The sequence below is a fragment of the Hyla sarda genome, chromosome 2, assembly GCF_029499605.1.
Source record: "Hyla sarda isolate aHylSar1 chromosome 2, aHylSar1.hap1, whole genome shotgun sequence".
In the NCBI taxonomy this organism is placed as follows: Eukaryota; Metazoa; Chordata; class Amphibia; order Anura; family Hylidae; genus Hyla; species Hyla sarda.
The window spans coordinates 365669684-365697504 of NC_079190.1; the positions used below are offsets into that span (position 1 = coordinate 365669684).

The 27821-nt window shown below is 45.1% G+C and overlaps 1 protein-coding gene and 1 long non-coding RNA gene across 8 annotated transcripts in view; one reads left to right on the forward strand and one right to left on the reverse strand.

Moving 5' to 3' along the window:
• Positions 1 to 27821, reverse strand: part of SYCP1 (synaptonemal complex protein 1) — a 955469-nt gene that overhangs the window by 798918 nt on the left and 128730 nt on the right. For all 7 annotated transcript variants that reach the window (XM_056558361.1, XM_056558359.1, XM_056558362.1 and 4 more), the window contains 2 exons: positions 19852 to 19925; positions 5619 to 5677 (listed from right to left, as the gene is read on the reverse strand). In XM_056558361.1, the coding sequence (XP_056414336.1) occupies positions 5619 to 5677; positions 19852 to 19925 (133 nt within the window). The remainder of the gene's footprint in view (positions 1 to 5618; positions 5678 to 19851; positions 19926 to 27821) is intronic.
• Positions 1 to 27821, forward strand: part of LOC130356608 (uncharacterized) — a 132000-nt gene that overhangs the window by 50905 nt on the left and 53274 nt on the right. The window lies entirely within an intron of this gene.

Here is a 27821-nt window from a genome sequence, read left to right on the forward strand (position 1 = left end):
TTTTTTTTTAACACTAACAGGCTGGTGTAGCCCCCAACTTTTCCTTTTCATAAGGGGTAAAAGGAGAAAAAGCCCCCCAAAATTTGTAGTGTAATTTCTCCCGAGAACGGAAATACCCCATATGTAGCCCTAAACTGTTTCCTTGAAAGACGACAAAGCTCTGAAGTGAGAGAGCGCCATGCGAATTTGAGGACTAAATTAAGGATTGCATAGGGGTGGACATAGGGGTATTCTACGCCAGTGATTCCCAAACAGGGTGCCTCCAGCTGTTGCGAAACTCCCAGCATGCCTGGACAGTCAGTGGCTGTCCAGAAATGCTGGGAGTTGTTTTGCAACAGCTGGAGGCTCCGTTTTGGAAACACTGCCGTACAATACGTTTTTCATTTTTATTGGGGGGGGGGGCAGTGTAAAGGGGTGTATCTGTAGTGTTTTACCCTTTATTATGTGTTGTGTAGTGTTTTTAGGGTACATTCGCACTGGCGTGTTACGGTGAGTTTACCGCTAGGAGTTTGCGCTGCGGCAAAAAATTTGCCGCAGCCCAAACTCTAAGCGGGAAACTTACTGAAAACCTGCCTGTGTGAGTGTACCCTGTACTTTCACATGGGGGGGGCAAACCTCCAGCTGTTTCAAAACTCCAACTCCCAGCATGTACTGACTGAGGAGTTGTACTTTTGCAACAGCTGGAGGCACACTGGTTGGAAAACCTTCAGTTAGGTTCTGTTACCTAACTCAGTATTTTCCAACCAGTATGCCTCCAGCTGTTGCAAAACTACAACTCCCAGCATGTACTGACACACCGTGCATGCTGGGAGTTGTGCTTTTGCAACACACTGGTTGGAAAATACTGAGTTAGGTAACAGAACCTAACTGAAGGTTTTCCAACCAGTGTGCCTCCAGCTGTTGCAAAAGTACAACTCCCAGCATGTACTGATCGCCGAAGGGCATGCTGGGAGATGTAGTTATGCAACAGCTGGAGGTACGCAACTACAACTCCCAGCATGCCGAGAAAGCTGTTTGGGCATGCTGGGATTTGCAGTTTTGCAACATCTGGAGGGCTATAGTTTCGAGACCACTGCACAGTGATCTCCAAACTCTGACCCTCCAGATGTTGCAAAACTACAAATCCCAGCATGCCCAGACAGCAAACAGCTGTTTGGGCATGCTAGGAGTTGCAGTTTTGCAAGATCTGGAGGGATACAGTTTAGAGACCACTGTATAGTGGTCTCAAACTGCAGTCCTCCAGCTGTTGCAAAACTACATATTCCAGCATGCCCAAACAGCTATCTGGGGATGCTGGGAGTTGTAGTTTTGCAATATCTGGAGGGCTACAGGTTAGAGACCACTGTAGTCCTCCAAATGTTGCTAGGCAACTTACCAGCTTCCGTAGGATCCAGGGAGCTGTCCTCTTCTGCCGCTTGACGTTGCCGCCCGCGCCAATCCCCGTCGCCCACTGCCTCCGGACAGGTAAGTGGATCTTCGGCGCTGGTCCCCATCGGTTCCCCATTCTGCCCCACCTATTGTGGGTGGGCAGGACGGGGAAAACGAAAGTTAACCCCCCCCCCCCGCCCCCAATCTGCTATTGGTGGTCGCTTCTAGACCACCAATAGCAGGTATAGGAGGGGTGGCACCTCTGCCACCTCACTCCTATCCCTTCAAGGGGAACATAGGTGTCAGACAACCGCAATCCCCCTTATATTCCGGGTTAACATAGACCCGGAATGACCCGGAATCAGCGCAAATTGCAAATGTGAATTAACTTGCGATTTGTGCCGATCGCCGACATGGGGGGGGTCTGATGACCCCCCTGGGCATTTGCGCGGGGTGCCTGCTGATCGATATCAGCAGTCACCCTGGTCCAGTCCCCGCAAGGCGGGGGCCGAAATTCGCATGGGCGTATGGATACGCCCTTCGTCCTTAAAGAAGAAATTCCATGCCCCAATTAAAAGCTCATATTAAAGTACATGTTCTTACCTTCATGATGACCTGGTCCCTGTCCAAATTGCCCATTCCGTTCGCCCGCAATAGCCGCTGAAATCCCGTTACTTTCTGCTTCATGTATCTCCATCTTCCGGTCTGCACTTCGGTTCCCACAGTGCCTTGCGTGTCTAGCACGGCTCCAGCCCAGCCTACACTGCCTCACTTCTCCACCCCCTCATTAATTCAATTATGCCCACACATTTCTCTCCTTCACCACGCCTTGCATATTCAAAGCTGCTCAGCCAACCACGTAGGAGGGGAGGGGGGGGGGGGGGTAAATGAATATTTATCAGATGGGGCGGGCAGAGGCCGTGCAAGGGGCGGGCAGCTGAACTGAAGGCTGCGTGAGGTATTGTGGGAATGTGTAACGTTCTGGCCCCCAGTATAACAGAGGTGAATGGGGGGTCGCAAGTCACCAGAAACCGGAACTGCTGAGCTTCCTGTCTGACAAAAGAATCAGTGAAAACATACTTTCCATGCAGCATGGGTGATGTAAGTGATTTACAAAGTTATATAACTTTAATTTATGCACCTAAACCTGTCCATTTTTTCTCCGTTAGACATCTCCTTTAAGTACCAGGATGCAAGGGCGTATGCATACGCCCATCGTCCCCAACAGGTTAAATGGGTAGTCCAGAGAAAAAAATTAATTCAAATCAACTGATTCAAGAAAGTTATAAATATTTGTAAATTACTTCTATTTAAAAAACTTAATTACTTATCAGCTGCTGTAAGCTCCAGATAAAGTTCTGTAGCTCCTTCCAGTCTGACCACAATGATCTCTACTAACATCTCTGTCCATGTTAGGAACTGTCCGGAGGAGGAGAGGTTTGCTATGGGGATTTGCTCCTGCTCTAGACAGTTCCTGACGCGGCACAGAGCCAAAGTTGGCTCCATGCATGAAGACTCATGATACAGGGGTCGGCAGTTTGTGATGTCACAGCCCCATCCCTTGTGACATCACGCCCCACCCCCTTAATTCAAGTCTATGGCCGGAGGCGTGGCCGCCCACCACGCTCCCTCCCATAGACTTGCATTAACCCCTTAACGACCAAGGACGTATATTTACATCCTTGGCCAGCTCCCGCGATATAACGCAGGGTCACGCGGTGACCCCGCGTCATATCGGGTTGGTCCCGGCATGTATCTGATGCCGGGACCCGGGGCTAATAGCGCGCGGCAGCGAAAATGCGGTGTCACGATCAGCTGGGACACGTGTGGAGGTCCTCTTATCTGCCTCCGGTGTGTCCCCTCGGCGATTGATTGCTCCAAGCCTGAGATTCAGGCTTGAGCAATCGACCACCGATAACCCTGATCCCTGCAAAGCTATGGCTTTGCAGTGAACAGGGTATAAGATCAGTGTGTGCAGTGTTATAGGTCCCTATGGGAGCTATAAAACTGCAAAAAAAAAGTGTAAAAAAAAAAAGTTAATGAATGTGATTTAACCCTTTCCTTAATAAAAGTTAAAGTCACCTCCCTTTTCCCATAAAAAAACACCATGTAAATAAAAATAAATATAAACATATGTGGTATCGCCGCGTGCGTAAATGTCCGAACTATAAAAATACAGTAACCCCCCGACCTACGATGGCCCCGACATATGATAAAATCGACATACGATGGCCTCTCAGAGGCCATCGCATGTCGATGTCAGCATCGACATACGATGCTTTTATATGTCGGGGCCATCGCATTAACTGCTATCCGACAGCGCAAAATGCTTAAGCTGCTGTCGGATAGCAGTGTAATGTGCCCCAGCAGGTTCACTTACCTATTCCCGCTGCTCCGGGTCCACTTCGCGATCCTCCGGTGTCTTGCGCATCTTCTCCAGGGTCCGGGCCTCGCTTTCCGGCGTCGTTATTACGTCACTACGCACGCCGCGCCGGCGCAGCAGCGTAATAACGTCACCAGAAAGCGAGGCCCGGACCCTGGAGAAGATGCGCAAGACACCGGAGGATCGCGAAGTGGACCCGGAGCAGCGGGACAGCATCGGGAGCCCCTGGGACAGCATCGGGAGCGGTAAGGACCTGGTCCGGAGCGACGGGGACAGGTGAGTACAGCTTCCTATACTTTACATTGCACGGATCCCTCAACATACGATGGATTCGACAAACGATGGGTCGTTTGGAACGAATTACCATCGTATGTTGAGGGACCACTGTATATCATTAAACTGCACGGTCAATGGCGTACGTGCAAAAAAAATTCCAAAGTCCAAAATAACGTATTTCTGGTCGCTTTTCATATCATGAAAAAATGAATAAAAAGCGATCAAAAAGTCTTATCAATACAAAAATAGTACCACTAAAAACTTCAGATCACAGCGCAAAAAATGAGCCCTCATACCGCCCCATATGTGGAAAAATAAAGTTATAGGGGTCAGAAGATGACAATTTTAAACGTATACATTTTTCTGCATGTAGTTATGATTTTTTACAGAAGGACGACAAAATCAAACCTATATAAGTAGGGTATCATTTTAATCGTATGGACCTATAGAAGATAAGGTGTCATTTTTACCGAAAAATGTACTGCGTAGAAACGGAATCCCCCAAAAGTGACAAAATGGCGTTTTTTTCTTCAATTTCGTCGCACAATGATTTTTTTTTCCATTTTGCCCTAGATTTTTGGGTAAAATGACTGATGTCACTGCAAAGTAGAATTGGTGGCGTAAAAAATAAGCCATCATATGGATTTTTAGGTGCACAATTGAAAGAGTTCTGATTTTTAAAAGGTGAGGAGGAAAAAACGAAAGTGCAAAAAGGTTAAGGAGGCAGGTCTTGACGTCAAAAACCGCTGGCCCCTGTATCGTGAATTATAAGGAATGGAGAAAACTTTGTCTCCTTGCTGCAGATAACTAGGGGTTGCAGGAGAGATTGCGGGGGTCCCTAGCGGTGGGACCCCTGCTATCAGACATCTTATCCCCTATCCTTGGATAGGGGATAAGATGTCTAGGGGCGGAGAAAATTTCTTGCACCATTTAAATTTAGATTTAAATATTTTTTTTCCTTTGGAGTACACCTTTAATGCTTTGGCATTTAGAACAATTGTATGCTTCCAAATTTGTGCGAACAGTTGGAAGCCCAGTCTGGAAACCCTATTCTGTTCCAGTATCACCATGTCCCAGTGTACAAAACAATTCCATAAAGCAGCTGTTTTTGGTATGAAAGAACCTGACTGGCCAGCACAGAACCCTACCTTCAACCCCATTGGCCTGAACTAGAATAGAAATTGAGATCCAGGCCTCCAACATGAATGTCTTCTGTATGATGGGGCACAAATTCCCACAGATGTGCAACAAAGTCTTGAAGAAATTCTTCCGAGATTAATGGAAGCTGTTATAACTGCAAATTGTGGACCAATTCCATATTAATGTATATGGGTTTAGGATTAAATGTCCTAAATACTCATGTAGGGGCAATGTGTAACAATGTCCATTGTTCAATATAGTATAGATTTTGTATAGTCAGGGTTGACCTATATATATAATATATTGCCATGTCGTCACAGTTCTTCAACATAAACGTACTTTCTCTTTCACAGGTGTACAAATATAGATTTTGATATGTATGAGCTAAAGAAAATACATTATATTACAACAATAAACAGATTTACAATTCTATTAACAGTATTCAACTTGCCTCAATGTTGTTGTTAAGATCATTATAATAGTGTCTTGTGTCATCAATTTCATTTTCATCTAAAACAGAAACATCAAAATCATATGAAAATCTTTATCCTATGCGTGTACAAGTTACATAATTACCTTTTTATTTAAAGGGGTACTCCACCCCTAAACATCTTATCCCCTATCCAAAGGCACAGCAGCATTCTGAACATAGAAGCTTGGAGCCATGCCCACTCCTTTCATGTCTGTTTCATGTACGGCTTGTACATATTGAAAATTGCATTTTTGGACCCTTTAGCAGTTTCCCTGTGCATTTTTTAGTGAGAGCTATGTGAAGCAAAAAAGAGAGCAGAGCTTCCCATAGAGTAGTATTGTAGTGCAAAGGAGGTGCAAGCGTTAATTCATTGAAATAACTGCTCACCTTTCGTCGTCATGTTTTCCAAGACACAACCACTTATAAAGCATTGAGGTAGATCCGTAATGGTGGTGCTGCCTCCCAGTATTCGGTATCACGGGTTCTCCGGGCCGATGAAACGCTGATAGAAAAGTATAGAATAACCAGGCACGATCCACTGCAAAGAACTTGGTCCAGACGGGTAATGGTAAGGATATTTTAATAGCCACAGTGCACAGACGCGTTTTGAGGTAACAACCTCTTTCTTAATGTGAATATGGCATTATCTATTCACATTGAGAAAGAGGTTGTTTCCTCAAAACACGTCTGTGCACTGAGGCACCTCTTCAGGACTCAGGCCATACCTGTACGCCCTGAGCCCGGTCCCGGTGTTAAAAACGGGGTCCCGCCGTGACCCTGCATCACACCGGGTCAGTCCCGGCTGCTAGTCATAGCCGGGACCCTGGGCGAATAGCGCGCGGCACCAATTGTTGAGCCGCGTGCTATTAACCCTTCAGACGCGGCGATCAAAGTTGACCGCTGCGTCTGAAAGTGAAAGTAAACGCTTCCCGGCAGCTCAGTGGGGCTGATCGGGACATCGCAATAAAATCGCGATGTCCAGATCAGCTAGGACGCGAGCGGAGACCCCCTTACCTTTCTCCGTCGCGTCCGATCGGCTTTTGATTGCATGAGCTACAGGCTTGAGCAATGGAGCCCTTATCTCGCTGATCCATATAAAGCTATGGCTTTGCAGGGATCATGGTAAAAGATCAGTGTGTGCAGTGTTATAGGTCCCTATGGGAGCTATAGCATTGCATAAAAAAGGGAAGAAAAAAAGTTAACAAAGGTCATTTAACCTCTTCCCTAATAAAAGTTTGAATCACCCCGCTTTTCCCCCCCCCAAAAAAAAAGTGTAAATAAAAATAAACAAATGTGGTATCGCCGCGTGCATAAAAATGTCCGAACTATAAAAATATATCGTAAATTAAACCGCACGGTCAATATCGTACACGCAAAAAAATTCCAAAGTCCAACATACCGTATTTTTGGTCACTTTTTATATCATAAAAAATGAATAAAAGGCGATCAAAAAGTCCAATCAATGCAAAAATATTACCAATACAAACTTCAGAACACGGCGCAAAAAGTGAGCCCTCATACCGGCCAGTATGCGGAAAAATAAAAAAGTTATAGGGCTCAGAAGATAACAATTTTAAACGTATAAATTTTCCTGCATGTAGTTATGATTTTTTTCAGAAGTGCGACAAAATCCAACATATATAGGTAGGATATCATTTTAACCATATGGACCTACAGAATAAAGATAAGCTGTCATTTTTACCAAAAAATGCACTGTGTAGAAACGGAAGCAGCCAAAATTTCTGAAATTACATTTTTTCTTCCATTTTGTCGCACAATGAATTTTTTTTCCATTTCGCCGTGGATTTTTTTGTACAATGACTAATGTCACTGCAAAGTAGAATTGGTGGCGCAAAAAATAAGCCATCATATGTAATTTTCTGTGAAAAATTGAAAGCGTTATGATTTTTAGAAGGTGATGAGGAAAAAATTTAAATGCAAAAACGGAAAAACACTGAGTCCTTAAGGGGTTAAAATATCCTTACCATTACACGTCTGGACCAAGTTCTTTGCAGTGGATCGCGCCTGACACCCGGGATTATTCTATACTTTTCTATCAGCGTTCTGTGCATTTTTTTAGCTATTTTGTTAGGTACCAAAAAATTTTAATGATGCAGTAGGGATGGTAGAATTTTTAGGGAACAAATTTTATAATTTTTAATTTTTTTTATTTGAAAGCAAGGAGAAATTATTGGGAGCGGGGATGAAAATTGAGAGCTGAGGACAGTATTTAAATTGTGACGAAAGTTTTTACGTACTGTATAGAGATGAGCGAACTTTTGAATAGTTCAAATTTTAAAATTTAAAATTTTTAAAATTCGAAGCAAACCGACACTATAAAAAGAGGTATATAAACAGCATGTAAGATACTGTATAGACCTACTAAACCTCTAAATAAACCTCTAAATAAATATAAAGGTGTGGGGGAAGTGCTATTTAAGACATAACTTTTAATATATGCTTACTAAAACACACCAATATGTGCAAAGTGATTATTCCCAAATAAGAATAAAATCATGCGACACAGGATCCGTTAGGACCACCACCCATCTGGTGGATTTATCATGAATCTAATGTGTAGATACACATATTTAGTCATGAATCTCTAATAAAAAATATATAATTCTCAACGCGTTTTCTACTCCAATCAAAAGTGTCCTCAGGAGAATGTCAAAATAATAGAGATAATAAGAGTATCACATTTAAATAAACATGGTAATACTGAGTGACCCACGATACAGTGTATCACTCAGAGGGTGTGATCTTTCCCAGCTGAAACAGGAGAATGCCGGCACGACCTAAAAAGAAAACCAACAGTACAGTCAGCCCAGTATACGGACTTGCACTAAATGTAGTTTCTGTAGGGCTAAGAGACTCACAGTCCTTGCCGTGGTTCCGGACACCTAAAAATAAAATGATATATTCCTATCAATAAACATAGGTTCCGCTGTACCTGCAATGTAAATCTAGCATATCGCCGCTAGTGCGCTGTACTCACTATCAGCTGGTCTAAGTGCCGATCACAGGATCCCGGGAGGTGCGCAACCCGCAGTGGCGGGGAGTCGGAGTGATTCTAACCGGCTGCGATGCGCTCACCTTCCGGGTCCCTCGGCATCTGGCGTCATATCCTGGCGCCTTTGTGTGACGTCGGCAATACCCGCCCCGCTCTGACGCCCACAGGAGGCGGGTCAAGATGCCGAATACACTACTACAATTCAGGGCCGGATTCAGGTATGAGTGGGAGTGACTAAATGCTAGTTATAGAGTATACTAACTCCTGTATGACTGGTTATATATTGCTGAATGAACCAATGGGGGTGAAAACAACAATTGGCATTGAAACACTAATATTGCAAAGAATGCCAAGACGGGGGTATATAAAACCGGTCGCGAGCATGCCGCAGTGTTGACGTGCCAGGTAAAAATGATATAGGCACAGGGTCCCGCAAGATAAGGGAACACATGCCGAATGATCACGACCGGATATACCCCAGAATTATGACCAAATTATACATTAATAAGGTGCCTAGATTGGTCATAAAATGAATTATACTCATCCCAAAGGTTTAAGAATAAACTAGGATAGCCCCACATAAGAACAGCCCATGTTCTGGGGAGACAAAGCCCCCCAGAGAAAAAATGTGTACCAAAATGACAAAACTCTTGGTCCCCATTCAGACACAAGGGTGGTCCCCCTGGGAATCTAACAAAAAATAGGGGGAAACAAAGGGGAATGATAGGGGCCTAGGGATCCTAGACTTACCCTGCACTAACTCAGGCCCTATGCCCTAGGCGGTGTTATCGCCCTAATAAGGGCGGCCCCGCTCTCATTCCTCCTACTTGGCCTAGCTCATACTAAGTAAGTTCGGTGACACTAACTTGAAGACCCACTAGGGTCTCAACTAACTACCTATTAGTCACCAATAAGGGGGACCAAATCCCTTTATCGAAGGGGACTTCACAAAAAGGGAGCAAAACTTAATTGGTCATTGAGACCTCTAGGGTTCAATGTGCCCATCTCAAAAATCCATCTACTCTCTCTTTGAAGGAGGAGTCTATCAAAGTTACCCCCTCTCGGCGACGGACGAATGAGCTCCAAACCCAAGAACTTGAGTTGTGTACAACAACCACTATGGACCAAGTTCATGTGACGGGCCAGGGATGTGTCCCTCTTGTGTTTGACATCCCCAAGATGTTCCAATAACCGTTTTTTAAAAGGACGAAACATTTTCCCAATGTATCTCATATGACATGGACAAATAACTAGATAGATGACACCACTAGTAATACAATTAATGAAATCACGAATCTTGTGCATCTTTCCTGTTCTTTCATTGACAATCTCCCTAACTCTCAAAATGTTAGGACAAGCCTTACATCGTCCACAAGCATAAGTGCCTTTCCTATGAAGTACCTTTCCTATGAATGGTGGTACGTAAGTTACCTCCAGTAGTCTTCTGAATAGAGATATCCAAGAAAGGAATGTGTGCATCATGGTACTCATGTGTAAATGATAATCCTAAACTATTCTGGTTGAGCAATCTCAGGAACTCCTCGAATTCCTTGGCAGAGCCCTGCCACAAGATGAAGATGTCATCAATGAATCGTGCCCAGATAAGGGCACGTTCACTGAACCATTCCCTCTCCTCGACAAATACATGGGTGGCCTCCCACCAGCCCAGAGTGAGATTCGCATAACTGGGGGCACTAGGGCTCCCCATAGCGGTCCCTCTGAGCTGGTGGAAGTATTTTCTGTCGATGAGGAAATAGTTGTGTGTCAATATAAAGCGCAAAAGTTCCAAAACAAACTCATTATGAGGTCTCATCTGTATACCCCTATGATAAAAAGTGCGAGACTGCTGCCAAGCCGATGTCATGTGGAATAGAAGAATACAGTGCTTCCACATCTATACTTGACAATAGTACACTAGTCTCAACCTGCACCCCCTCAATTTTGTTGAGGAGATCCATGGTATCACGTGTGTATGAGGGGAGAGTTAATACAAACTCTCTCAGTATCTGGTCCACATATACACCAAGATTCTGTCCTAGACCCCCTACGCCCGCCACTATAGGTCTGTCCCTAAGGGGATTGGTCCCCTTATGGACTTTTCGGAGGGCATAGAAGGTGGGTAGGACAGTAACAGTTTTTGGAGACAAAAAATTAAATTCTGCATCATTAATGAGTTTATTCTCCCTTGCAACTTTAAGAATCTTGTTTAGCTCAATTTTATATTTAACCGTCGGATCAGAGGGTAAAACTTCATACGTAGATCTATCATTCAGTAATCTGTTACACATGCTAATATATTGCGTACGGTCCATGACCACAATATTTCCCCCCTTGTCTGCTGACTTAATAACCAACTGCTCTTTCTGCTGAAGTTGTTTAATCGCCAGTTTTTCATTATACGAGAAGTTGGTTCTACCCGCAGGCAAGGGGGGAATTTCAAGGCTCTCAATGTCTCGTATCACCAGATCAAAGAACACATCCACGCAGGAAGTCTCTCCCACTGGTGGAAACACTTTATTTTTAAGTTTACAAGAAGTTTGTATTAACTCTCCCCTCATACACACGTGATACCATGGATCTCCTCAACAAAATTGAGGGGGTGCAGGTTGAGACTAGTGTACTATTGTCAAGTATAGACGTGGAAGCACTGTATTCTTCTATTCCACATGACATCGGCTTGGCAGCAGTCTCACACTTTTTATCACAGAGGGGTATACAGATGAGACCTCATAATGAGTTTGTTTTGGAACTTTTGCGCTTTATATTGACACACAACTATGTGAACGTGCCCTTATCTGGGCACGATTCATTGATGACATCTTCATCTTGTGGCAGGGCTCTGCCAAGGAATTCGAGGAGTTCCTGAGATTGCTCAACCAGAATAGTTTAGGATTATCATTTACACATGAGTACCATGATGCACACATTCCTTTCTTGGATATCTCTATTCAGAAGACGACTGGAGGTAACTTACGTACCACCATTCATAGGAAAGGTACGTCTACGAACAGCCTCCTGAGGTGGGAGAGCTGCCACCCGGGACCCCTAAAAAGGGGTATCCCGCGGGGGCAGTATCTCCGCCTCAGGAGGAACTGTTCTGACAGACAGGACGTTCTACGAGAAGCGCAAGATCTAAGAAAGAGATTTAGGAACAGGGGGTACCCTGATCACATTTTAAGATCAGCCTATCAACATGCCTTGCATACTCCTAGGGAAAGTTTATTGACACCGAAGCAGACGGAAAGAGGGGGCACAGCCCTTGAGAGTTGTTGCTACATTTGACCATGCAGCCCCGTTAAGGAGCATTCTCGAGAAACATTGGAGGATCCTACACATGGACCCTAATTTGAGTGATTCCATACCACTTGAACCACAGATCACCTATCGGAGGGGACGAAATATAGGTGATCTGGTTACACACAGCTACTTATCACCTACTAGCGTAGGAGGAAATACCTGGTTGGACAGGGCGAATGTGAAGGGCACTTATGCTTGTGGACGATGTAAGGCTTGTCCTAACATTTTGAGAGTTAGGGAGATTGTCAATGAAAGAACAGGAAAGATGCACAAGATTCGTGATTTCATTAATTGTAATACTAGTGGTGTCATCTATCTAGTTATTTGTCCATGTCATATGAGATACATTGGGAAAACGTTTCGTCCTTTTAAAAAACGGATATTGGAACATCTTGGGGATGTCAAACACAAGAGGGACACATCCCTGGCCCGTCACATGAACTTGGTCCATAGTGGTTGTTGTACACAACTCAAGTTCTTGGGTTTGGAGCTCATCGTCCCCGAGAGGGGGTAACTTTGATAGACTCGTCCGTCCCCGAGAGGGGGTAACTTTGATAGACTCCTCCTTCAAAGAGAGAGTAGATGGATTTTTGAGATGGGCACATTGAACCCTAGAGGTCTCAATGACCAATTAAGTTTTGCTCCCTTTTTGTGAAGTCCCCTTCGATAAAAGGATTTGGTCCCCCTTATTGGTGACTAATAGGTAGTTAGTTGAGACCCTAGTGGGTCTTCAAGTTAGTGTCACCGAACTTACTTAGTATGAGCTAGGCCAAGTAGGAGAAACGAGAGCGGGGCCGCCCTTATTAGGGCGATAACACCGCCTAGGGCATAGGGCCTGAGTTAGTGCAGGGTGAGTCTAGGATCCCTAGGCCCCTATCATTCCCCTTTGTTTCCCCCTATTTTTTGTTAGATTCCCAGGGGGACCACCCTTGTGTCTGAATGGGGACCAAGAGTTTTGTCATTTTGGTACATATTTTTTCTCTGGGGGGCTTTGTCTCCATCCGTCTGCTGTTTTCATGTATATACAAATACATGTAATAATAAATACAAAAGAGGAGTTCTTGACATGGGCTGTTCTTATGTGGGGCTATCCTAGTTTATTCTTAAACCTTTGGGATGAGTATAATTTATTTAGGTCATTTTATGACCAATCTAGGCACCTTATTAATGTATAATTTGGTCATAATTCTGGGGTATATCCGGTCGTGATCATTCGGCATGTGTTCCCTTATCTTGCGGGACCCTGTGCCTATATCATTTTTAACTGGTACGTCAACACTGCGGCATGCTCGCGACCGGTTTTATATACCCCCGTCTTGGCATTCTTTGCAATATTAGTGTTTCAATGCCAATTGTTGTTTTTACCCCCATTGGTTCATTCAGCAATATATAACCAGTCATACAGGAGTTAGTATACTCTATAACTAGCATTAAGTCACTCCCACTCATACCTGAATCCGGCCCTGAATTGTAGTAGTGTATTCGGCATCTTGACCTGCCTCCTGTGGGCGTCAGAGCGGGGCGGGTATTGCCGACGTAACACGAAGGCGCCAGGATATGACGCCAGATGCCGAGGGACCAGGAAGGTGAGCGCATCGCAGCCGGTTAGAATCACTCCGGCTCCCCGCCACTGCGGGTTGCGCACCTCCCGGGATTCTGTGATCGGCACTTAGACCAGCTGACAGTGAGTACAGCGCACTAGCGGCGATATGCTAGATTTACATTGCAGGTACAGCGGAACCTATGTTTATTGATAGGAATATATCATTTTATTTTTAGGTGTCCGGAACCACGGCAAGGACTGCGAGTCTCTTAGCCCTACAGAAACTACATTTAGTGCAAGTCCGTATACTGGGCTGACTGTACTGTTGGTTTTCTTTTTAGGTCATGCCGGCATTCTCCTGTTTCAGCTGGGAAAGATCACACCCTCTGAGTGATACCCTGTATCGTGGGTCACTCAGTATTACCATGTTTATTTAAATGTGATACTCTTATTATCTCTATTATTTTGACATTCTCCTGAGGACACTCTTGGAGTAGAAACGCGTTGAGAATTATATATTTTTTATTAGAGATTCATGACTAAATATGTGTATTTACACATTAGATTCATGATAAATCCACCAGATGGGTGGTGGTCCTAACGGATCCTGTGTCTCATGATTCTATTCTTATTTGGGAATAATCACTTTGCACATATTGGTGTGTTTTAGTAAGCATATATTAAAAGTTATGTCTTAAATAGCACTTCCCCACACCTTTATATTTATTTAGAGGTTCTTTCATACTATTAAAAGAGGGTAAAGGGATAGCGGATAGAAACAAAACTATGGAGATGGGACACCTAAAAATATACCCCTAAAAAATTCATTGATGTCCCATCTCCATGGTCTTGTATCTGTCTGTTATTCCATTTACCCTCCTGTACATCAATTTTCATATTGACCACCCTAGTGTTAAGCTGTTAGTACTTTAGGAGTCTGCACTGTCTTCCTGTACTTACGCATTCCCACAGACTTATTGTCATACCTATCGGTACTACTGCCTACGCATCAGGTTTTTTTCCTCTTCAGCTTATCTCATTACCACATACCAGTATATTTTTTGTATATTAAATATCTTTTTTCTCTGTGTGTTCTCATTTTTATTATTATTATTTTATATTTTATTCCGTTCTTAGCTGGAAATTAATATACTATGCATTTACATATTACCTATTTATTAACGCAATGTCCTATCAGAATTTAAATATTGTTTTATTATTGTAGCTAGAGCTGAGTGAACTTTTGAAAAATTCGATTTGGCCGATTCGCAGAATTTTTTGAAAAAATTTGATTCGATCTGAATTTATTTGCGGCAAATCTATATTAAAAACAGCTATTTCTGGCCTACAGAGAGCCTCAATAGGGGTGTAAAACACTGTTGTGTTCTAACACGCATATGGGAGTATGCTGGGGTAGTGAAATAATACTGTTATATAGTATGACATGCAGATTACAGACATCGCTTTTAGAATCACTGCCGCAGGGCGGCACAGTAGGAGGAGACCATATAGTGGCTGAATGACACAGCATGGAGGTGTGGGCAGCATGAGGAGATTATAGTGGCCGAGTGACACAGTGAGGAGGTGTTGGCAGCATGAGGAGACCATATAGTGGCTGAATGACAGCCTGGAGCTGGCAGCAGCATGAGTAGACACTAGGGCTTCACAATCCTTAAGATTAAAAGATTAATTTTGAAATTTAAATTGAAGATTTATGAGGCATGGCCTGGAGGTTGAGATGAGCGGTCGCACGCTATAAGCGCTCCCACTCAGAACCTGCAATTTCTTTATCCTGACCTGAATCCTGGAGTCCCTGACACCTCTAACTCGTCTCCGGACCCGAGCTATGGCCAGTAAAGAGGACCCGAGCAAACCCAAGGACCGCTCAGCCGTGGAAAAACTCTGAGAAGCAAGATGGCGCCGGGCAGGCCGGAGCGCAGGCCTCCACCTCAGAAGCTGGGAGCCTGGAACTCTCTTCTATTGAGGTGAACCACCCTGAACCCACGCTGAGAGAGATGAGCGACACTCTTCTTATGGCAATACAGACCTGCCGAAGATCGCTTACTGGGAAGATGGAGGAGATCAGGGTGGACGTGGGTCTCCTGCGGCATGATCCGCAGAATCTTCGGGACAGGGTGACGGAGGCTGAACACCGCATTTCCACAGTGGAGGACACTGTGGCTCCATTACCCCCCGCCCTTCGCACAGTGCAGCAACAACTGGAGGTTGCCCGGTAGAAGAATGACGACCCCGAAAAGAGACTCCGCCGGAATAACATCCGGGTGATCGACTTACCTGAGCGGGCGGAGGAGCCTTCGTGGAGGCCTGGATCAGGGATCTCTTTCCGGACGTGTCCTTCTCTTCGGCTTATGCGGTGGAGCTCCTCCTCGTACACTGTTGGCCCGCTTCCTTAACTGCAACGACCGAGAACTGATCCTCCACTCCGCAAGGAGGCTGCCTGAGATCACTGTGAATAGCAATAAGGTCTCCATATTTCCGGACTTCTCCTCCGACCTGCAGCGTAAAAGGGCCTCCTTTACCTCCATCAAGTCGCGGCTGTGGGAGAGAGGTGTCCCTTATTCTATGGGCTACCCGGCCCGGCTCCGGGTGGTTGACGGGGAGTGGGCCGTTTTCTTCTCTACACCTCAGGAGGCAGACGATTGGCTGAACAGGCGAAGTGCCCGCTAAGGATACATTTTGTCTCCATGTATGACTTGCTCCTGTGTGGTGCGTACTTTTTCTCTTCCTCTCCGCCCATGGGCCTAGGTGGCCATATGAAGGAGCCCTTCCGACTGTTGGGGGCTGTGGGGCTCGCTGTGGCCTCAGCCTGAACACCTCATGGAGAGCCGGCAGGTACTGTGACCCTTTCCCCTCTCCTGTCTCCCTGCCTCTAGTCCCTCTTTAGTTAGTTGCCCTCAAGCTATTTCCCCTTCCTTGCCTTTCCAGGCCCCGTGCTCTCTCCTGTTCCTTCCTTTTCCCAGGGGCTTGCCAGACCTCCTGAAGGACAGTGGGGAGTTCCTTGTGCCCTCATGATTTGACCCCATGGATGCTTTGCTGTACTCCACACTGCCATGGACATATTTGTTCCCCTACCCCGTGCCCTCTCCCGTACCTATGGTCCCCCATGCCCCTGCATATCCCCTGTGTGGACTTGGACGTTCCCCTTCCCCTCTATTCCATCTCACCGGCTCCTTGATCCGAGACTTTCCTTCCTGATGCTACCCGTAAGAGGACGTGGACTTCTAAGTTAATTGATGGACCTTTTTTTTTTTTTTTGGGGGGGGGGGGGATTGTCGCTGCCATGGGGTACAGTTCTATTTGTTGCACTGCCATGGGGCCGGGGGGCTGGGGTTTGGCTGCCCATGGGTGGAATTTTTCTAGGGGATGGGGTGTTTGCCCCTGCCCTTTGGGGTTTGGATATATTGCTTTGGAATATGCTTAGGATCTCTTTCCCTCTGTCATCTCTGCCTCTCCTTTTGACTTCTCTGTGGTCTCTTCTTCCCTCTCTCCGGATTTCTCTTTCTCCTTCCCTCGTTTGGTTTGTCCTGCCCAGTTCTTTTCTGGCACCCCCTTTCTGCTGCCCTTTTTTTCCCCTGTTCCCCCTCCCCCCCCCCCCTTTTGAGGACGGGGTTTTACTTGATTCCATCTATGAGGAGACTATTGTAGTTTTACTGAAACCGGATAAGGATCCGTTGGAGTGCGGTTTTTATAGGCCAATCTCCTTATTGAATCTGGACTATAAAATACTTACCAAAATGTTAGCCAAAAGATTAAATCATTCCATACTTGCCGTTATAAATCCAGATCAAACCGGCTTCATGCCGGGCAAATCAACTTCGGATAATATCAGGCGTGTGCAAACTGCTGTCCAGGGGGGGAGGGGCCTGGGAGGGCATTGGGCCTTGGCGTCTCTGGACGCGGTCAAGGCGTTTGATTCGGTGGAATGGGGTTTCTTTTTGGAGGTCCTTCATAGGTTTGGCTTTGGCCCTGCTTTTCGGCGGTGGGTTTCTCTTCTCTATAGGCATCCCAGAGCTCAGGTTCTTGTGAATGGGATCTGTTCTCTCCCATTCGCCCTGGGGGTGCCCCCTGTCCCCGCTCCTGTTCGCAGTGGTGGTGGAGCCCCTTGCCCTCCGCATACGGCAGGACCCTGTCTTCCGAGGTACAGTGGGGATCAAAAGTTTGGGCACCCCAGGTAAAAATGTGTATTTATGTGCATAAAGAAGACAAGGAAAGATGGAAAAATCTCCAAAAGGCATTAAATTACAGATTAGACATTCTTATATTATGTCAACAAAAGTTAGATTTTATTTCCATCATTTACACTTTCAAAATAACAGAAAAAATGGCATCCGCAAAAGTTTGGGCACCCTGCAGAATTTATAGCATGCACTGCCCCCTTTGCAAAGCTGAGACCTGCCAGTGTCATGGATTGTTCTCAATCATCATCTGGGAAGACCAGGTGATGTCAATCTCAAAGGTTTTAAATGCCCAGACTCATCTGACCTTGCCCCAACAATCAGCACCATGGGTTCTTCTAAGCAGTTGTCTAGAAATCTGAAACTGAAAATAGTTGACGCTCACAAAGCTGGAGAAGGCTATAAGAAGATAGCAAAGCGTTTTCAGATGTCAATATCCTCTGTTCGAAATGTAATTAAGAAATGGAAGTCATCAGGAACAGTGGAAGTTAAAGCAAGATCTGGAAGACCAAGAAAAATATCAGACAAAACAGCTCACAGTACTGTGAGAAAAACTATTCAAAACCCATGTTTGACTGTACAATCCCTCCAGAAAGATCTGCCAGACACTGGAGTTGTGGTACACTTTTCCACTATAAAGAGATACTTGTACAAATATGGTCTTCATGGAAGAGTCATCAGAAGAAAACCTCTTCTACGTCCTCACCACAAAAATCAGCGTTTGAACTTTGCAAATGAACATATGGACAAGCTTGATGCATTTTGGAAACAAGTTCTGTGGATCGATGAGGTTAAAATTGTACTTTTTGACCGGAATGAGCAAAGGTACGTTTGGAGAAGAAGGGGAATAGAATTTAATAAAAAGAACCTCTTTCCAACTGTTAAGCATGGGGGTGGATCAATCATGCTTTGGGGTTGTATTGCAGCCAGTGGCACAGGGAACATCTCACGAGTAGAAGGAAAAATGGATTCAATAAAATTTTTGCAAATTTTGGATGCTAACTTGATGCCATCTGTGAAAAAGCTGAAGTTAAAGAGAGGATGGCTTCTACAAATGAATGTGATCCTAAACACACCTCGAAATCCACGGGGGATTAAATCAAGAGGCGTAAACTGAAGGTTTTGCCATGGCCTTCACAATCTCCTGACCTGAACATAATTGAAAATCTATGGATAGACCTTAAAAGAGCAGTGCGTGACAGACAGCACAGAAATCTCAAAGAACTGGAAGACTTTTCTAAGGAAGAATGGGCAAAGATACCTCAAACAAAAATTGAAAGACTCTTGGCTGGCTACAAAAAGCGTTTACAAGCTGTGATACTTGACAAAGGGGGCAGTACAAGATATTAACTCTGCAGGGTGCCCATACTTTTCCACATGCCATTTTTTGTTTTCTTTTATTTTGAAAGTGTAAATGATGGAAATAAAATCTAACTTTTGTTGACATATTATAAGAATGTCTAATCTGTAATTTGATGCCTTTTTGAGATTTTTCCATCTTTCCTTGGCTTCTTTATGCACATTAATACACATTTTTACATGGGGTGCCTAAACTTTTGATCCCCACTGTATGTTTAGGAGGTCTTGCCTAACCATACTACCATCTTTTAATAGGATCTTGCTCTCTGTCATCAGGCTCAGATCACTAGGCAGTATTTAAAGGCATATGACAATGAATGCTTCACACTGCTCTGACCCCCAAACTCACTGGTCTGGAACCTGATTGACCATGTTTGGGATATGCTAGAATGGGAAGTAAAACTTACACAAACTAATAAAGCTGCTCCAGTTGCCATAGGTCTAGTTGAGTATGCAGAATGTTTGCCACCTCATGGGCTCTTTTACCCTGCAAGCCATGATCACCAAATAGGTGAACAAACTCTTTGAGTAGGTGTTTCTAATATGCTGATTATTTAGTACACATATCTTCAAAATAAATTCCCCTTTCTAAATTTTACTGCTCAAGTCTTCAACTAACCAAACTGTCGATACAGCCCTTTTCTCCACTGGGCATCTTCAGAAAAACCCAACATTTTTAGTGAGTATCAAATGCTTCTCAATAAAAAGTCAAAATGTTATTACAATATTGTTATATTATACATACATTCATTATTATAGACCATATATTCATATATTGTCCCAAACTTTAGCTGTTATACATACACATATTAGCTTTTTCTGCAGCTCTGTCACATGTATCTTTGAGGATACCACACAAATGTCTTGTAGCATTGTTCCTATAAAAGAACATATAAAAAATATCACTTAAAAGGGGTATTTCCACTTAGACATGTATAGTATATCGACATAGTATGCCATAAATGTCTGACAGATTCAAGTTGCTTCTGGGACATGTGCTTATGGTATGGTGGCCATGAGTGAGACCCACATCTATCATTTATTTTGTATTAAATAAGCACAGGAACAGAATATCATACAGCATTTTAAAGTAGAGAGCGGATGTTTAGAGAAACTAATAGTTAGACAAAGAAACTTGGCAGATATTGGTTTGAGCCTCTGTTCTTATTGTACTTGGGGCATTAATTTGACATGAGTGGAATGCTGTTAAATGCATTCCTCTAGACATATGCAACTGTATGTCTATATGATTGCAAATCATTCTCATTTAAAAAAAAATTAGTACTATGCAATACAAAAGTGGACAAAATTGTTGGTACCTTTCCATTAAGAAAAGAAAACCATACAATCCTCCCTGAAATAACTTGAAACTGACAAAAATGATAATAAACTAGCTGAGCACCCGGCATTGCCCGTTTTTTCCTTCCTAATCCTTGATGGGAAGGAAAATAAACAAAGGAGGAAGCTTTTGACTTCATATCCTGTCCTCATATATTGTTGTCATATCCCAACCAACTATCCCGTCCTTCTATCCCGACCTCCTATCCCGACCTCCTATCCCGACCTCCTATCCCGTCCTCCTATCCCGTCCTCCTATCTCGACCTCCTATCCTGATCTCCTATCCTGTCCTCCTTTCCCGTCCTCCTATTTTGACCTCCCATCCCGTCCTCCTATCTCGACCTCCTATCCCGTCCTCCTATTTTGACCTCCTATCATGTCCTCCTATCCCGTCATCCTATCTCGACCGCCTATCCCTACCTCCTTTCCCGTCCTCCTATCCTTATCTCGACCTCCTATCTCAACCTCCTATCCAGACTACCTATCTCGATCTCCAATCCCTACCTCCTATCCTGTCCTCCTATCCAATCCATCTATCCGAACCTCCTATCCTGATCTCCTTTCCCATCCTCATATCCCCTGCTCCTATGTCGACCTCCTAGCCTGACCTTCTATCCCAATCTCCTATCCCGTCCTCCTATCCAGTCCGTCTATCCCAACCTCATATCTCGACCTCCTATCCCGACCTCCTATCCCGTCCTCCTATCCCGACCTGCTATCTTGACCCCCTATCCCGACCCGTAATATGTGTACCAGGTATTGAAATATCTCCAGCCGTACGGAAGTTATGTGGGAACATACATTTCCCATTGATTTGCATGAGACTTTAAACAAAAGCCCTGACCCTCACAAATGGGGGTAGTTAAGGGTTAAATTACCTATCCTATATTTTAAGTGGACATATAAGTAACATGTGACAAGTATTATGGAAATATCTCCAGCCGTTTGGAAGTTATGCAGTAACATATATTTCCCATTGACTTGTATGGGACTTTAACCCCTTAAGTTTTCCGTTTTTGCATTTTGTTTTTTTGCTCCTTGCCTTTAAAAAATCATAACTCTATTAATTTTGCACCAAAAAATCCATATGATGGCTTATTTTTTGCGCCACCAATTCTACTTTGTAATGACGTCAGTCATTTTGCCCACAAATCTACGGTGAAACGGAAAAAAAAATCATTGTGCGACAAAATTGAAAAAAAAAACGCAGTTTTGTAACTTTTGGGGGCTTCCGTTTCTACGTAGTACATTTTTCGGTAAAAATTACACCTTATCTTTATTCTGTAGGTCCATACGATTAAAATGATACCCTACTTATATAGGTTTGATTTTGTTGGACTTCTGGAAAAAATCATAACTACATGCAGGAAAATGAATATGTTTAAAATTGTCATCTTCTGACCCCTATAACTTTTTTATTTTTCCGTGTATGGGGCGGTATGAGGGCTCATTTTTTGCGCCGTGATCTGAAGTTTTTAACGGTATCATTTCTGCATTGATAGGGCTTTTTATTCATTTTTAAATGATATAAAAAGTGACCAAAAATGCACTATTTTGGACTTTGGAATTTTTTTGCGCGCACGCCATTGACCAAGCGGTTTAATTAATGATATATTTTTATAATTCAGACATTTCCGCACGCAGTGATACCATATATGTTTATTTTTATTTACACTGTTTTTTTTTTTTATTGGAAAAGGGGGGTGATTCAAACTTTTAATAGGGGAGGAGTTAAATGATCTTTATTCACTTTTTGTTTTTAACTTTTTTTTCAGTGTTATAGGTCCCATAGGGACCTATAACACTGCACACACTGATCTTCATCATTGATCACTGGTTTCTCATAGGAAACCAGTGATCGACGATTCTGCCGCATGACTGCACTGAGCAGTCATTCGGCGATCGGACAGCGAGGAGGCAGGTAGGGGCCTGTAAGCTGTTCGGGATGCCGCGATTAGCCGCGGCTATCCCGAACAGCCCGACTGAGCTAGCCGGCAACTTTCACTTTCGCTTTTAGCCGCGCGGCTCAGCTCTGAGCGTGCGGCTAAAGGGTTACTAGCGTGCGGCGCCGCGCGCTATTAGAGGCGGGTCCCGGCTTCACTATGACGCCGGGCCCGCCGTGATATGATGCATGGTTAATGTGTAACCCCGCGTTATATCAGGAGAGCAGGACCAAGGACGTACCGGTACGTCCTTGGTCCTTAAGGGGTTAAACATAAACTCTGCCCCTGGCAAATCGGGGTGGGTAAGGGTTAAATGACCTATCCTATGCTTGTTGCTGACATATAAGTAACATGTGTGCCAATTTTCATGTTAATATCTTTAGCCGTTTGGACGTGATGCTGGAACATACACACATTCATACACACACGTTGAGTTTTATCTATATAGATAAAATGTACTGAAAAAATCAGACATTGCTTTTGAATTGTGGTTCAACAGAATCATTTTGAAAAACAAAATAATGAAACTTGCCTAGACAAAAATGATAGTACCCTTTTTTCTGTAACTCTCAATGAGATTTCTGCACTTGAAAGGTATCTTGGCTTACTCCATACAGCTGGCTTGCCAAAAAGCAGCTTTGTTTAATATGTCCAAAGGACAAGCCACAAAGTTTCTGTGATAATGTTAATGTCCTTTTTGGCAAGTCACAACATTTCTATGTTCGCTGATGCAAAAATAAGTAATACAAAGAAAAGAACTGACTTTGCTGAATGACCACAGAACTGTTCTAACCTAAAAGGGTACTCCAGTGGAAATCATATATCTTTTCTAATCAACTAGTGCCAGAAAGTTTAACAGATTTGTAAATTACTTCTATTTAAAAATCTTAAAGGGGTTGTTACGCCGAGCGCTCCGGGTCCCTGCTCCTCCCCGCCGCGAGCGCTCCTCGCTCTGCAGCACCCCGGTCAGACCCGCTGACCGGGAGCGCTGCACTGACATTGCCGGCGGGGATGCGATTCGCATAGCGGGACGCGCCCGCCCGGCTGTCACGTCCTGGCGCGCGCGGCTCCGCTCCTTAGGGCGCGAGCGCACCAGCTCTCTAGATTTAAAGGGCCAGTGCACCAATGATTGGTGCCTGGCCCAATCAGCCTAATTAGCTTTCACCTGCTCCCTGTCCATATAACCTCACTTCCCCTGCACTTCCTTGCCGGATCTTGTTGCCTTGTGCCAGTGAAAGCGTTTAGTGTTGTCCAAAGCCTGTGTTCCAGATCTCCTGCTATCCTCATTGACTACGAACCTTGCCGCCTGCCCCGACCTTCTGCTACGTCTGACCTTGCCTCTGCCTAGTCCTTCTGTCCCACGCCTTCTCAGCAGTCAGCGAGGTTGAGCCGTTGCCGGTGGATACGACCTGGTTGCTACCGCCGCAGCAAGACCATCCCGCTTTGCGGCGGGCTCTGGTGAAAATAAGTAGCAACCCTAGAACCGGTCCACCGACACGGTCCACGCCAATCCCTCGCTGACACAGAGGATCCACATCCAGCTAGCCGAATCCTAACAGGGGTGCTCCGGGGAAGTTAAGAAAAATAAAAATGCCCCAAAGCCACCACAATACCTGTTCTGTGTCCCCTGTAGTCTCCTTAACCCATGTGGTTTTGGAAGCTCGTGACCCCTGTAGTCTCCTTAAAATTATTTTCCTTGCTTGCAGCCCATACTACAACTCCCAAAAGTCAGGGCAACTCTGTATAAATGCTGTATAAATTGCTTTCACTATCTGTGTACATGCTGTGGTATTGTCAGCAGCACACTACATGTCTTTTCTTTCAAACTGTCTAGGGAGCTGTGGCTGTGATAAACCAGAAATCACGTGGTGTTTGTCTTTGTGTAAACCCCTCACTGAGACCTAGCCCCCATCTTCCTGCAAGACAAGCAGGATCTGAATATGATGTCTCTCTCTCTCTCTTCCTGCATGTAAGTGATAGCTGAAAGAGGAGAACTGCTCTATGTAGCTAATGAATGATATTTAGACAAATAAATAGGTTGGTGAGAGGGAAAGGATGGGCTATGGGTTTAGTTCCCCGGAGTACCCCTTTAATCTTCCCAGTACTTATCAGCTGCTGTATGCTCCAGAGGAAGGTTTATTTCTTTCTGGAGTTCTTTTCAGTCTGACCACAATGCTCTCTACTGACACCTGTCCGTATCAGGAACTGTCCAGAGCAGGAGAGGTTTGCTATGGGGATTTGCTTGTACTCCTGACATAGACGCCCATCAGCATTACACTGTCACAGGAGTGAGCTGCTCTGACCAGGTTTGGCAGCGCGTACGCGCACAGTGAAGCGGAGCAGCTGTACACATACCAGAAGAGTCTAATTTTTATAAAAGCTGTCATATTGTAACCCGCTATTAAAGTGCCATAAATTACCTGTGCAGTCCCACATCTTGAGGGGGATGACGCTGCGGAGTGACAGCGTGATACTTATCAGCGCGGGTGAGCATGCACAGATTTGGAAGTTTACACAGCATTCCGGAAGTGAATTGCCATCCTCCCCTATTTAAGTGAGGCACATACACAGCTATAGTAGGCCCCTGCTGAAGGAGCGAAAGCACGCTCGGGGTCCAGGACACAGTACCAGTAGGGGCAAGATATTACTTTTTACTACCTTTACATCATGTGGTATTTAGGAGTAGCTCTGAATTGGTTCAGGATATAATTTATATGGTGGTGCCCACTAGGGAAATACATTAGTGCCATATATACCTGCTGCTCTATACACTTTGGTGGGGTTCAGTACCTCCAACAAGGTTAAGAACCACTGCACTAGTTTCATATGCGCATTCACCAAACCCCTCTTAATAGGAAAAATTAAATATGATTTTTTCATATTCAAAACATAAGAGGTATATATTTAAGTATATATTTATACATAGGTGCACAAAATGAAAAAAAAAACATTAAGAACAAAGAACAAAAGCATGAAAACATGCTTTTCACACAAAAACAAAAACATAATGAATATTTACTGCAAATCAGTGTGACTTCTGCTGTTCTCTTTCAGAGACCAGTTCAGAAATGTGCGGCTTTACCATGGCAAGTGCCACTCTCATTTCATTTTTGCAACAATAGCAGTGTTCCCCCACATTAGACAGGCAGTGTTCCCCCACATTAGGCAGGCAATGTTCCCCCACATTAGGCAGGCAGTGTTCCCCCACATTAGGCAGACAGTTCCCTCACATTAGGCAGACAGAGTTCCCCCACATTAGGCAGGCAGTGTTCCCCCACATTAGGCAGGCAGTGTTCCCCCACATTAGGCAGGCAGTGTTCCCCCACATTAGGCAGACAGTTCCCTCACATTAGGCAGACAGAGTTCCCCCACATTAGGCAGGCAGTGTTCCCCCACATTAGGCAGGCAGTGTTCCCCCACATTATGTAGGCCAGTGGTCTTCAACCTGCGGACCTCCAGATGTTGCAATGTCCGGGCATGCTGGGAGTTGTAGTTTTGCAACATCTGGAGGTCCACAGGTTGAAGACCACTGATGTAGGCAGTGTTCCCACATAGACATACAGCCTCCAGCCATATACAGTGTATGGCTGGAGGCGGTATGCCTGTGTACTGCTCACTTCAGTGCTCCGACCACCACTCCGGCTATAGCAGTAGGTCTCGGGATCGGTGGTCGGAGCATCGAAGATGACGTGCCGCTGGTCACTTACCAAGCTGGCCAGCGCGCGTCTTCCTCCTTCTCTATCCTCCGGTCCTCGGCGCCTTCGTTTCCATGGGCGCACGCAGTGACGTCCCGGCGTGCGGTACGTCCTGACGGCGCTGCGTTTCGCAAATTTTATGCGGGCCTCAGGGAGTTAATAGTGATGGGGGGAATTGCCGGCTCTGCTCGGGGCCCTGGGCCAGCTCGGGGCCCCAAGCAATTGCTTTGTTTGCCTGTCCCGTTGAGACCTCCCCAGCCGAACCCCCGGGACTGACTCACCGGACATCTGGGGTTGGTCATCAGTATGAGGGGGGCGGAGGGCCAGATGTACCTGATCAAGTTCAATGTGAGCATCTGAGGCATGATCCAGGAGATCATTAAAGATTGCCAGCGTGGCAGAATAGAGTTCCTCAGGACCAACAGCCTCAGGTAGGCCCCGCAGGCGGATGTTGTTCTGCCTATTACGGTTTTCCACGTCATTGAGATGTTGTTTGAGAGCGAAGAGCTGTCACCATGCGATTGCACCACCGCCTGAAGAGCTTGGATGGAAGAGGCAGAAGAGTCTTGAGCAGATTCTAAAGCGTCCACCCTCGTGCAGACAGCAGACAAGTCAGTAAATAATTGAGCAAATTTCTGTCTGCATTTCACCACAACTTGTTTAGCCAAGGAAGAGAAATCGTCCTTGGTAGGTAGCGATTCAATCAAAGAGCGAAGGTCAGCTAGGGTAACCAGGCAGTCAGCAAAGGATGGAGGAGTGTGACCCCCAGAGAGTGGCAGAGGTCAAGCAGGAGTGCAGGCAGGGACAGATGAGGCCGCAGGCTGAGTCCCGAATATGGGGGGGGGTACCCCACAGACTTGGTGTAGGGCCCGGGGAGGCAACAGTATAGCCAGCAGGGGTACAGAGCAGCGACACAATGGGTAAGCACTAGGAACTTTACTATTATAATATGCACCTTATCTTTGAGTAGCGATAGTTGCACTGTTTAGTTGAACATGGAGTAATCAATAGGGATCTGTAGCACCCATATGATAGCGATATTGCTGTGGGACAAATAGTAGTGTCATACAATCATTCCTTCTTCCATTGATGCATTAAGGACTTGATTAGATAGTTGCTCACAGATATAACAATTTTTTACTATACAAGCTCTCTGTATGGTTGCCCGGCCGAATCACTGTGGCCCTCATTTGGTCCAGGTTTTGAGACTGCTGTCCTTATTTTTATGAATTGTATTGAATAAAAGTTACTTTTTACTTAAAGCGATATATTGTGAACTCCCTTCTTTCTCCTTTAGGATCTAGCCAGACACCATGTAGCTATGAGGGCTGTATACAATAGTAGGTGTCAATTTGGATTCTCTTTGTTTATATTGCTAGTATAGCCAGCAGGCTGTAAGTCCACGACAGGTGGAGGTGAGGAGGAGAGCAGCAGCATGCCCCCCAGAGGAGAAGAGGCCAGCGGGCATGCAGGGGAAGAATCCCAGGAGGAACCACATCTCCAGCAGGGCGAGGGGGGGAGCAACAGAGAGATGGGGCCCGGGACAGGCATGGCATAAAATGCCAGAGCTGAGAGGGTGTCCTGTAGCATTTTACAAGGGGGCCAGGGAGAGTGTTATCTGGCTGGCCAGCTGAGAGAGTCAGCAGGGACCGTGGAGCCAGAGCTAGCCTGCCAGCTGGGGACAGGGCCACCATCTTAGGGCTGTCAGAAGCAGCAGGGCTAGGTGGGATGATGTCCCCCTGCACAGGGGGCTCATGTGCGGGCAGATGGTCTCTGGAGGAGGCAGCGGAAGACAGG